General features: G+C 41.5%; 1 protein-coding gene across 2 annotated transcripts in view; it reads right to left on the reverse strand.

Moving 5' to 3' along the window:
• SYNPR (synaptoporin) overlaps positions 1–13,722 on the reverse strand; it is a 296,295-nt gene that overhangs the window by 111,542 nt on the left and 171,031 nt on the right. For both annotated transcript variants that reach the window (XM_045807515.2, XM_045807516.2), the window contains one exon: positions 4,947–5,071. In XM_045807515.2, coding sequence (XP_045663471.1) covers positions 4,947–5,071 — 125 coding nt within the window. The remainder of the gene's footprint in view (positions 1–4,946; positions 5,072–13,722) is intronic.

Consider the following 13,722-nt stretch of genomic DNA (forward strand, 5'->3'; position numbering starts at 1 on the left):
TTTTCACTGCACGCAGAGCTATCCTGCTGGGTACCTCTCAGAGATGGTATGGAACATGCTTTAGAGTTGTACCCCATGAGACGGGTGGAAGTTGGGATATTTATCCTCCAACTTACATTTATTATTGGATGAAGACTGCTCCAGGAGACAGAAACACCCCAACATTTCTGGCCTGCCCTGCGTACTGACCAAGCAAGTTCCTGTAGCCACACAAAGACTTCTAACAGTCGTAAAAGCTTGCAGTGAAAGCCTGCATAAAAGCAGTAGTTGTGAATGGTGAGAGACTGGGAGATATGGGCATGGCAGCATTTGTCACAGCCAGCTAGTAAAAAATAAAATAAGATCAGAATCATTACATACGTATAGTTTTGTTTTCTGGTTAGTCACCTTATACAATGCCCAGAGTATTTCCAATATCTTTAAATGTTACTTGAGAAAATGACTTTTAATGGCTGCCTAGCCTTTCATTTTATGGATGTACCACAATTTATTTAATTGATTCCCTATTTGGAGGCATAGAAGCTGTTTCTAATTTTGAAGAACTTAAAATAATTCAACACTGTACACACTTCCTTCTCTATATCTCTGTTATTTCTTTAGGATAAATTAATCAAGGGCAATCTTGTTAATTATCTAAAGCAGTGATTAGTACTCCTCAATCTACAATAATGCTTGAAATCGGCAGTAAACCTAATATTTTTAATTTTTCTGGGGGGGGTGTCTCAAGACCTGTAAGTGACATAATAATTTATTTTTCATTTTAAACCTTCTTGTATTCTTCATATTCAGTTGTTCTCAAATGATGGAAGATTTTTACACACTGGAAACTTTATTATTGTTTACCCAAAGTGGGACGTTTATCACCACATCATTAAATGAGCTAATTACTTTCAAGAAGCAGGAGGTGAATGTTCTCCGTAAACATCATCTCATGCAGGCTTAAGGTAAGATGGTTAGAATCCTTGGAATTTTGCACTCTACTTGTCTGAGGGAAAGCATACTGAATTCTACTTCTCATTCTCCAACAGTCTGGCACGCTTTCTTTCCCACTAAGAAGTCCTTAGTAACCACCATCAGTTATATCCACTGGTCTTTTTTCATAGTTTTCGCTTCTTTACTTCTTTGAAGTACTGAGTGGCACTACTCATTACCTGCTGTGAAGCCTACACTTTGCTGTTTGTCCCACCTCTTCTTCTCCACTTGGCTCTTCTTGGTTTCCTCAGTCATTCCTCTCATCCTCCATTTGTTTTAAGTGCAGGTATCTCCCACAGGTGAGCCCCGTGCTCCCATTCTTGCATCTCTCTTGGGGACCTCTCTTCTTCCAGGACATCCTTTTCATTGCATGAAGACAACTCTTTTGACCTCCATTCAGGCTTCGCCTCTCTCGTCTAATATGGGTTTAGCACAAACTTTCCTGACAGAAAACACCTTACACTCTACAGGATCAAATCCAAATCTATATTCTCTGCTTCAATATGGTTTTCCCTATTATTCCCTTCTCACCATCTTTAACTCTTTCTCCCTAGTCAATCCCTTTGAAATTCCAGGTCTTCTAAAATCTTGCCAAGAATTGCCTTTCCACCTTTCATTTTTTTCTATCACATGTTTTGCTCTGACTCACCATGCTTCAAACAGTCTGAACATTGTTTTCTTTAGTTTTTACTCAAATTAGTAGAATATATGAAATCCAAAAGTTTAGAATTGATTTTCTATGTGATGTTGACCAAATTGCTCTTCACTCAGTCTTCTCTGAGTAATGGTAACCTGCTTCACTGGATTGGTATAATGATCACAACATATATACGTAAGGGTGGCTAGCACGGTGTTTGGTACATGCAGACTTGCAATGAGTATTTGCATCTTTATTCGTTCATCACTCAGACCCATCAGAACTAACTTTGCTATGAAAATCTTTGTTCTGATAGCTCTCAAACTCTCTACTCTAACATTTATCTTCCATTTGACCTTCATCGAGTATCCATGCAGAGTGTTGGTTGGCTTTCTTTGAGTACACTTTCTCTGAAAATTAAATTCCTTAAAATAAAAAAAAACTCTACTTCACACTTCTGTGTATAAAGGGCTAAAAATTTTGAATCCAGAACCTTCCAAATTATCAAGTTTTTTAAAGCCAAATTACCACACATAGTAGATAAGAAAATAGCTAAATATTACTTGCTCATTTTAATCGCAAGTCAAAAGGAAGGTCAGAAGACAAATATCTTATGCCCATCGTAAAAGGATATATTGCTGAATGTAAATTCCTTCTGATATGAGTCCAAAAAATGTACATGTGGTGGTATAAAGGAGCTACACGCTTTGGCATATTTATCAGAAGCAGCACACAAATATTTTGTAAATTATCTAGCATTTTCTAAATTGACTTTATCCCACACCTGATAATCTGATAAGGAAGTTAAGTAGCTTCCTTTGCTCTGTCGTTTATAGACTTGGCATTAGAGTTTATTGTCTTCCTTGTGTTTGCAATAAACGGAATACTTAGAAGCTGCTGAATGTTCTTCTGTTTATTTCTAAGATTATGATCAAATCATTGGCATTGGCTTGTAAAGTTTTGGGAGAAAATAACCTTTTGAATGATTTACAGTACTAGCCTGTTGCTAACCCAACTTCTTCTGAAACAAATGACATCAAAATAATCTCTATAAATTCTAGATGTGGTCCCTTACCATTGACAGCTTCCCCAAGAAGATAATGGCACACCATTTTGAATTATCTAAATGTACGGATGAAATTGCAACTCTAGTAAAAACGGAGCTTCTTTGGAATGGTATGGCTATCTCTTAGATGGACACTAATGGGACAAAAGTGAAAGACACGCTGTGGGATGAGTGGGCTAATCTCGATTCCTGAATAGTAGACACTAAATGTCGTACAGATGTGGTAAGCAGAGTGCCAAAAGCTTTCTTGTTTTCTTCTAGAACAGTGGTTTTTATAGTGCTTCTAAGAGATGAGGGTTCTAAGGAGATACTGGAGGTGCTGCAGCAGAGGGTGGGCGATGTGTGTGGCAGGGAGAGGGTGAAGGACAACCAGCTCTGTGCTTCAAGCCCCTTTCCTCACTGGCTTCACCTTTCTCCCAGACTCCTATCTGTTCTATATATAGAGCTTCTGAGCAAGGTAGTGTTTAGAAGACAAGTGTCTGCTACTGAAAAAATAATGGTTGAGTATCTTTGTTTCAGAACCCAAGTAAAAATATTTCAAAGAAGAGGACCACTGTCCTCTTTGATGGCAATAAACATTTTTATCTAATTTCTTCAGCTGCCTTTTATTGGGCCAGTAATACATCTTGGGAAGAAAATTAAGCCCATACTGGAAACTGTTTGCTTGAAGTGTCTTTTCAAGTTGTACATTTGGCCAAGGACTGCATGAAATTAAATATTACCCTGCTCTCCACCAAAAAAAAAAAAAAAAAAAAAAAAAGGCACTGTTTTCTTGTCTAAACAGGTCTCTTGATTACTCTCTTCCAGTTTGAGAGACAGAGACCTGTGTTCAATGTTTAGTGACCTGTTGATCTTCAAATCTTAATGAACTGACCTTCAAGTCATCTGTTGCTACTAATCTTTTGGTAGGAAATCATTGTAGAAGGCAATGCAGAACTTACAATTTCATGAACAATGTTACTAAGCATCCTACCCCTGCTGCCCAGCCATTGACATTTCTTATCTCCTACGCTAGATCCCAGCCATTGGTAGTTCTTATCTCTTATCCTAGATCCCACATATTGACCAATGAGCGTGCACTGGCTTGGCCATTCTTCATTAAAGCCAAGGAGTTTATCCAGAACTTCAGAAGTGTCGAGCACCCCTTCTCCTATCATCAGCTTCATTTCTACTCAAGCAGGTAGCTTTTATTACCAAATTACCAGGGATTCTATGCTCAGTTTTTCTGAGCTTTGCACTCTCTTATTAGTTTAGAAAGTATCTACTTGAGCAGAGGTATTTGCAACTTTTATCAGTTCTACTCTCAAAAACCATTCAGTATATTGGTGTAAATGCCACTTCCCATGACTCATTGGCTATGAGCTGAGGCACTTTTGTTTTGGACTAGGGAAAGTTCACTAAATCAATATACTAAGGATGTGTTCCATGATACACAGATCCTCTGAGATGCTCAGTGAAAAAAGGTGTCTGCGGTCAAACATATTTGGGAAACACTGTATTTCTCTTGGTGATTCAAAGTGTGCATTAGAAAAGCAGAGTGTTAAGAAGTATTTCTTAGATTTATTTGACCATATAATTTTTAAATTATCCCTCACCTCTTCTCTCCCTCCCTCCTTCTTTTCTTCATTAAACATTAAATATCTAGGGCTCCATGGGAAAGATTTTGGAAACTGTACTTTCCTATTTCAGAAAATTTTCAGGTGTCAATTTCTACTTTTCTCTGTAATTCCAGAGCCAGCACCATGTCTGGGACAAGGTGATTACCCAATAAATGTTAAATTGGAGTGAACAAGAGAGTAGATTAATGAGATGCCAAACATTGCACTGAAAGTTGTTTTAAAAAATAATACAAGGGATGCCTGGATGGCTCAGTCAGTTAAGCGTCTGGCTTTGGCCCAGGTCATGATCCCAGGGTCTTGGGATCAAGTCCCACATTGGACTCCTTGCTCAGTGGGGAGTCTGCTTCTCCCTCTGCCTGCTGCTCCCTCCTACTTGTGCTCTCTCTCTCTGTCAAATAAATTTAAAAAATCTTAAAAAAATATATATATACCAGGTAGCGGTGCCTGGGTGGTTCAATTGGTTAATTGTCAGACTCTTGATTTTGTCTCAGGTCATGATCTCAGGGTCATGAGGTTGAGCCCAGCATCAGGCTCTGCATTGAATATGCAGCCTGCTTAAGATTCTCTCCTTCCCTCTTCCTCTGTCCCTCCCCCTCCTCTAAAATAAGAAAGAAGAAAGTGCCCTCTGTAAGTATGAGCAGCCATTCCCTACCTGAATGGGTAGGCAAATGCTATGTCAATGCTGAGGTTACTTTCCGTCTTGTTGACACAGTCCACACTCAGCCTCAGGCCTCCGGAATAGCCACCGCATGTTGCAAATGCAAAGATTGCAAAAAGCTGTGGAGAACAAAGAAACAAGAAAGAAGGGAGTCATTAGAATCATGCTAATCTAATGAAATATATCAAGAGGAGTTTAGTGTCTGGGAGGAGAGAGGTTACGGTTCTTCTGAAATGTGACATCATATTTGGTTCAGGCTGGAAGATGAAAGCAAGGAGGATGACAGGGACTGCAGAGGTGGTTGAAAAAATCATCGAGCAAGCTGGGGTAACTCTGCTTGGAGGAAAACTGAACACAAGGACAAAATACCCATGTTTGTGTAAAGAGCTGTCATGCCTCAGAAGGTAGAGATATGATCTCACATCAAAACATCTGGAAAGTTACACACTAAGGGATTAAATGACAGATGTCTCCAGCTGGGAAGAATTTGAGGTGTCTCCTTGCTTTCTTCTTTTGGTTTTATCTGTATTTTTTGCAATAAACATGTTTTATCTTTAGGAGTAGTATAGTTTTTTTTTTTTTTTTTTTTTTAAGGCATAGTCAGAATTTGAGAGCTAAAGAGCTGAGGGAGAGTAAATGAGTATCTAAAAGGTGCTACTTCAGGGGCGCCTGGGTGGCTCAGTCAGTTAAGCGGCTGCCTTTGGTTCAGGTCATGATCCCAGGATCCTGGGATCGAGCCCTACATTGGGCTCCCTGCTCAGCAGAGAGCCTGCTTCTCCTTCTCCCTCTGCCTGCCGCTCTGTGTGCTTGTGCTCTCTCTTTGTCTGTCAAATAAATAAAATCTTAAAAAAAAAAAAAGTATTTAAAAGGCACTACTTCAGGGTATCCAATTTCAATATATGTCAGCCTCAAAACCTCCCTGATTGTTACATCTTTTTATCACCTGCTCTTTGTCAACTACTAAAAGGTTCAACTGGTTACCAGTGAATGTCATAGTCTATCCTGGGGTAGAACATGGGTCTGTGGGAATTAGGTACTGAAAATTAGGAGCAGGCAATCAGGGAAGACTTCAAGAAAGAAGACACACCTGGGAGACCAAGGATGGCCTAAGATGGGAAGCAAATGCTAAACTTTGTCTGCTTAGTTTGGCTAAATTCAAAAGTGTTTCCTGCTCATTTCCAAAGGAAGTCAATCAAGTGCACCTAACACTAACCCACATTGTAATAGTCCTATGTATTTTATTTTCATTTTGGAATTCAGCTTCTTGAGGTCTTTTGAGGCCCCATCAGGATCACTAGTTCACTTTGCATAGCGAAGCAGAATTATTTGTATAAGGGCTAAATGCATGGGCTCTGGAATGTGACCTTGGGAAAGTTCCTTAATTTCCCCATGCCTTGGTTTCCACATCGGTAAAAGAGCATTGAGAATAACTCCTCTGGGTCACTTTGCTATTCATGACATAAAGCAGACAGTTGCTGTGGACAAGAAGGCTGCTGGAACTGGCAATGTTACCAAGTCTATTTGGAAAGCGCAGAAGGCAACATGAGTGTTTTCCATAACACCTGCCACCTCAGCCTTACTCGGTAGTGGAAAAATCTCAGAGCTGTTGGCCTCAATTGGCCATCTAACTTTACTAGGAAAAAGACTGGTTAATGATAAAACCTTCACAGGAAAAGGAATATTTTGGGGACCATTTTTTTGTCCTGTATGTGGCAGTTTTAAGTTACTAGTTTTTAAAAATCAGTATTTTAAAAATGGAAACAACTTGATCAAAAAACATAGTAGATATCATAAGAGAAAACTGTGTTTATGTGTATTAATGTGTATAAAGCATTTAGAAAAGATCCTGGCAGAGGAAAATACTCAATAAACGTTAACAAATGTTATTACTCTAAAGGGATGTGGATGGCCCCTTAGTAAGATGTTCCAGGCCATAAAATAGGAAATTTAGACTTACTCTTTAGCTAAACTGACACAACCATCGGCCCCAGTGAACCAGCATCCAAGCACTCCAGAAAAACGGATCTGTTTTGCTTTGCTTTTCTTCCTAATTTGCCTCATCAATAGCATTTGAGGAGGCGTTCAGAAGCTACTCCAATCCACTCCACCATCTGGGGCTGATACACATGGAACACCAAGGCTGAAGGGAACCTGATTTTTATCCCTGTGGTGTGCATCTGCTCACTTCTCACAACCAAATGCTCTCTTCCTGTCAGCTCTTGGTATTGGTAAGAATAAGGAGGAAGTGAGTGTAAGCGCTCAGTGCTTAAACCTAAGTTGTATTATATAATACTGATGTCTCGGCCCTTTGTGCCATGTCAGAATACTGCCTTTGATATAAGACTGCTTCCAGAACAGAGAGTGGAGTAATGGCGCCCTGAGCTCTGTGGCATGGCTATGGAAACAGCCCTTATTCTGTTCAAGCTTCCTCACCTGTAAGACAGGAATGTCCTCTGTATCTTCTGGAATCACTGAGAGAATTAAATGAGAAGGAATACATATTTATGGACAGTCCCTCTCAATTCATGTAGAGATTTATGTGGTATTTACACATGTGCACTTCTATGGGGCTAGAGTCCTAAGTGTGTGATCAGCACTTGTACATGTCAAGGTTAGGAGAAATTGTCTATTCTTGCCATTACTAAGTGCCTACTATGGGCCAGGTATTGGGCCCAGAACTTAACATATATGATATTATTTTCTCTTAACAGCAATGATGTGTGTGTGTGTGTGTGTGTGTGTGTGTGTGTGTGTGTGTGTGAAGCTTAGCATTCCCATATTAAAGAGGTAGCAGAAGAGCATAATGGCTCTAAGCAGTTGCATTTAAAAAAATTCCTTGAAACATTAAAATGTAGCAAGTTAGAGTTGACGGGACATAAAGATAAATCCTGTTAATTTCAGTGCTTAGTAGCTATAAGGGAACTACTCTTAGCTTTTCATCTTACATTAAAGTGCTTTATATACAGTAAGGTATTATTAATACTACCATGTAATGAACTTAAGATGGAATGATAATTATGTATTTAACTATTCAAAATGTTAGATGCAAAGAAGGAAAGTGTCAGACTTAAAACCACACACACCACTAGTTTTTCTTCTAACTTCTATCGAGCTCTGAAAACATGAAACATTGTACTGGAGTTAAATATGATACCTATGGGCTTTCTTTCTTTTTTTTAAAATATTTTATTTATTTATTTGACAGAGATAGAGACAGCCAGCGAGAGAGGGAACACAAGCAGGGGGAATGGGAGAGGAAGAAGCAGGCTCACAGCGGAGGAGTCTGATGTGGGGCTCGATCCCATAACACTGGGATCACGCCCTGAGCCGAAGGCAGACGCTTAACCGCTGTAACACCCAGGCGCCCCTACCTATGGGCTTTCTGGCTAACTTTCTCCCTTCCCCCAGTCCTTACTGATCAAAGGGAAATCATACTGTGTGACCGATATCAAATTCACATGGGTTTGGTGAGGATTAAACAGATAATGTCTGTACAACACTGGGAGAGTTAGATCCTGCTGAGTGAGTAACGTATTACAGGCATCGTTGATTCCATATTTGGGAGAGTGAAATCAACTCCGTCAGACTATATCAGCCAGGAGCCTAGTTCTGTAATTGGAATACATCAAGACAGAGTGGGGAGAGGGGACCGGAAGCTCTCTGGTGGGTCAAAATTCCCTTGGTGTTTAAGAGGAATATACAGTGGGAGGGAACTTGGAAAATGCTCTCATGGATTCCCCTCCCAGAAGTCTGCCCAGCCACTCCTCCCGAGGTGGCTGGGCAGAGCGGTTGTGGGAGTTTTAGGCAGAACCTGAGTTTGAGTACATTTCCTAGCTGTCTGACACTGAGCAAGTTATTGAACTTCTCCAAACCTCAGTTCCTACATCCCCTAAATCAGAACTAATTTACTGGTTCATTCAGCAGACGTTTAATGGTGTACTTACTGGGTGCCAACTGGGAGGGAAAAGGAAGATGCAAAAGAGAAAACACAAAGACAAAGAAAGCCCCTGCTCACTGTGGAGCTCAACGCTGGATGGGGAGACAGAGTCAGAAAGAACATACCAGTGAAACAATTACAAATTGTGTTATGTGTTGGAGGCTCTTCTAGACAGGGAGGTACACCTGAGGAAAGTCACATTTAAGCTGAGACCTTGAGGATGAAGGAGAGGAAGCCATGGGGAGTGGAGGGAAGTGCTCTGGGTAGAGGGAACAGCTCAAGTGAAACCCCACGGGAGGAAAAGCTTGCCAGTGGAAGGTCAGTGTGGCAACCAGAACATTAAGGAGGCTAAGAAGAATAGTGTTTGCCTCACACAGTTTTGTGTGCCTTAGCTGGGAGAACATACGTAAAGCATCAGTTTCACAGCCTTCAGCAAACATTAAAGTGTCTCCTCCTTCTTCTTCCTCTGCTACTATGACTATTACTACTACACTATTGAAGAAACTGAGAACTCCAGAGGAAAATCCACTTGCCCCACTCAGCTACAGCAGAGTTGGAACTAGAATCCTGGTCTCTTGGACTCCCTGAATCAGCATTCTTTTAATTAGCTCTACAATAGGAGGGAGAACAATTTCTGGCCACCTGGGCGGGAGTTAACTGTCAAATGTTCTGGTCTTCTTTGCCCAGAAATGCACCATGGTGCTTTAGTGGCCTGGTTCTCCATGTTTCTCCTGAGTGTCTCACAGGCACAAATGCACAAACTCACTAGCCGAACAGAATGGATGCTTTGTGCTCAATTTGTCTTCCCTCCCTCCTCCTTCCCTCCCTTTCCCTCCTACCTCTCTTCCTCCCTTCCTTCCTTTCTTTCCTTCCTTCTTTTCACTTTTGATCAGGTAAAGGATTTTAGAAGGAGGTTCTTGGAAGACTGTGAAGGGACAGAAACTTCCTAAGCTTGACAACCTTTTCTCTGAAAGGTCATTAAAATTAGCAAGAGGAAGGTTTGTGCATCTTGTAGATGCTTGACTCTGCAAGGCTAACACTGCAAGGCTAACGCTAGAACTGTGTTATGTAGCCAAGATGGAATGAGAACTGGAGGTGGGTCCTACAAGTCTGAAGAGAGAAAAGAGCCTGAGATGACTGGGTATGTGGGATGTTAGGAAGAGATGAGTGAGGGACAAGAGAGAAAGACCTCGAGTGGAGGCTGGCTCTGCAGGGACTACAAGCAGCTTGATGAGAGACGTGAAGACATGGAGTCTGGGTGTGTGCATATGCATGCATGTGTCATTTTTTCCAAACCCTGGGCTCTGCAGGTACATCTTCAGCTAGCGCTGCATTCCTTTTGGTAATGCAATCTACTTACTCACCTTCGTAGATACTGGGGTCATAACCCTGGGGCAAAAGTCCATTTACCCAGCCAAGTGAAATTATAAAACCTCTGTGTGGCAATCTTTACTCAAGCTTCCAATTCTCAAACAAAGCAGACACCTCACCCTCCAGGACATTCTAAGATAATCAATATCATAACCACTGGCCCAATCATTCACTTCCCATGAATTCAAGAGACAGAAATAAATCTCCTGCGATGAACACTCATTTCACTACTATCTTGGATGATTTACAGCTCTGTTCCTAACAACAAAAAATTTTTCTCTAAATGGACAAAATTAACCAGCAGAGATTTCCCTTGCATGCAAACTGATTAGAAATACATTCAGGTGAAAGAGACAGAAGAATTGTCTTGCATTTTCTGGCTTAATAAACATCCATAAACCAAAATCAGCCATAGCAGGAATATCTTTGCACACTTAATGATACCAAAGGTTCTTCCCTGGAAAGAGGGCAAGCAGCTCCCTCCTTGGAACTAACTGAACCACATGAGGAATATCAATGAAAGATGTTATTTATCCTTCTGGTTAATTTGTGAGGCATAGTGGAAAGCAATAGGTTTAGAGGAGGACAGGAAATCAGGTTGATTAATGGCTCTCACAGGGACCTGTGGTCTGCAGGAAAGTTAGGGAGGGGACATTTTGCATGGCCTGATTTACAACCTCAGGCATGAAGGATAACTTGGAAGAAATAAGTGAGAGTAAAGAGACTAGGACGAAAGGGATTGGAAAATTGAAACTAGATACTAATACTCATGTTGCCACTGAGCTGCGTGTGCTGACAATCATATCTCCAGGGATAAAGCATTGATTTCTAGCATTTGATTTGCTGATTTCGTGATGTAAATACTCCTCCTATGGCCAATTCCAAGCTACCGTCTTAATACCCGCAAACTTGATTGGAAGGAGAGCTGCACCACGAGCTGAGCTCCTGCATACCACTGCTCCCAAGGGACCTTTTTTGACTCTTCCCAGGAGCAACAGCCTTGAGCTTACTTCACTGACTCACCCCTCTTATTTCTTATTTCCTGTTATTTCATATCACTCACCTTGGGCTTATTGCATTGATTCACTCCTCTTTCATCAGGTGCAACTATTCATCCTTTCATTCATTTATCCACCCAATCTTATTCACTTAGTTATCGTAGCAGAGGCTGTCAATGCCCTGCCTATATCCCCTTAGCTGGGCCTAGAGGTCACCTGCAGCTTCAGGGAGCCAGTCCATGTACAGACCTAAGGCTCCCCTGTCCAACACCCGAGCTTCTCTGCTGAGGGCTTTCTGGAGCAGCAGGAATGCACTCAGCCTGTGCCTGGGGCATGGCAGAAGCCCCCTGGAGTTAATTCTCTGCCGGTTTCTAACCAATTTGGGATGGAAATAAGTGGACAAAACCCTGGTGTTCTTACCCATCTGTGGGGAAGCTCTGAAGTGTGCTCAGTACTGTTTTTTAGAGGCTGTCCCTTGAGATTGAGCCCCCATTGTCTACAGCAACATCTCTCTACTCGTTAATACCTGCTGTGGGCATTCCTTCTTTCTGTCTCAACTCCCTACTCATCATTGTGCCTCTTGGTATCACCTCTCAAGTAAACTTCTTGAGTCAAAATTCCTGTCGCAGGATCTGTTTTGGGGGACTGCAACTGAGATAGTTATCAAACCCTGACCAAGGGCCTATTACTGTTCGGGCACTGTAATGTACCCTAGGATTAATAAAAGGAATTGTGCTTCCTGACACACCTTATCTCATGTCTCTCAGCTTCCAGCTTTTCATACCCTCATCTCCCCAGCCCTCTCTAAGTAAGCTGAGCTCCTTTATAAATAGGAGGTCTTCTCTGACCACATTATCCAGAGCAGGCTTCCTGACCTCGGCCCACCCCAACCCTGGCCCCATAATTCCCTGTCTTTGTTTTTACATGAGCAGATGTTTTAAAAATCTGTATTTTTTGGCATTATTTATTCATCTGTTTATATTTTTTGACCATTTCCCTGAGCAAAGGTAATATACTTGTCTTTGTCTATTGCTGGATCTCTACCCCCTTGGTACAATGCTTGGCATGGTGTAGGTACTCCCTAAATACTTATTGACTAAATTAGTAAAGATAATTCCCTCCTCCGCCTCTAGAGAACTTGCTGTGTATTTAGGGATACAGACAAGTGAATGAAAAGGCAGTGTTTTACTGTGTAACTGGAGCACGTTAAGAGGAAAATATGGTACATATGGTGTGTACTTGCAGAGGAGGGAAGGAGAAATAAAGAATAGCTATCTGGAGAAGTGGATAGCTAAGGAGAAATCAGGAAACCTAGCCAGATTTATCCAGGTAAGAGGGAGAAGAAGAGTATTCTAGGCAGAGAGAACAGAAAGTCAAAGACTCTCAAGTGAGCAAGTGAGGCACATCTGGGCTGTGCATTTGGCACAACTGGGGCAGACACTGCAAGGAGGGAAGAAGGGAGTGACTGTGTTCAAGAGGAAGGCAGGGATGTTTCAGGTATGGTCTGGCAGGGATCCCAAAACTATGGCCCCGGGGTGGTAGCCAGCCATATGCAGCTACATCTATTCACGTGTGTGTATAGCGGCTTTTACACTACAATGACAGAATTGAATACTGGCAACAAAGATCCTGGTCCACAAAGCCAAACATATTTAACATCTGACCCTTAACAGAAATAGTCTGACAGTGGGTAGAAGCCTCAAAGCAACCTGAAGAAACCCCAGTTTTATGAGAGGATTGGGAATTAAACAGGGGAGGGGCATGACAACTATGCATTTCAGACAGGACAAGGTGGTTGCCATGGAGAGTGTGGAGTGAGAGGGAAGGACAGGGTGCTGGAAGACCAGCAAGTGTCTTACTTCTCCAGGCTCTAAACACCCTGTGCCAACAGGACCATGCCCCAGTCATCTTTATATCCCTTACTGCGCCAAGACAGCATTCATGGATCACACGTTTTGCTAAGGCATGAATATATGAATGAATGGGCAAGAGGAGATGAGAGGACGAAGTGTACAGCAAAGCGTATTTTGGCACTGAAAACAATAATAAATGTTATGCTGATGACAGTAACAAGAAAACAATTATATTTCGTTCTCTTCAGTAAGTACATTATTTACATTTGTTATTTAATCCACTCAACAACCCCTTGAAGTAGAAACACAATCCCTCATTTTATAGATGATCAGACTGTGGTAAAACAGCACACCCGAGGTCACACGGTTTTTTTGATACGTGAAGTTGTCATGGTTTGAACTCAGACCTGCCTTTCTCTAAAGTTCATCTTTCTTCTCAACTTTCCTAGGGCTGTGAAAGGGGTCTCTCTTGGCTAGAACATGTTATGGAAAGACTAACACAGGAATACCAATTATGGGCATGGGAAGGTGTTCTCCGTCACATCAATGCTCAGAAAGCCAAATGGGGGCTAACGAAAACATCCATAGGACAAAGCACCGATCATTTAAAT

The sequence above is a fragment of the Ursus americanus genome, chromosome 14, assembly GCF_024610735.1.
Source record: "Ursus americanus isolate L20-20 chromosome 14, mUrsAme1.1.p, whole genome shotgun sequence".
In the NCBI taxonomy this organism is placed as follows: domain Eukaryota; kingdom Metazoa; phylum Chordata; class Mammalia; order Carnivora; family Ursidae; genus Ursus; species Ursus americanus.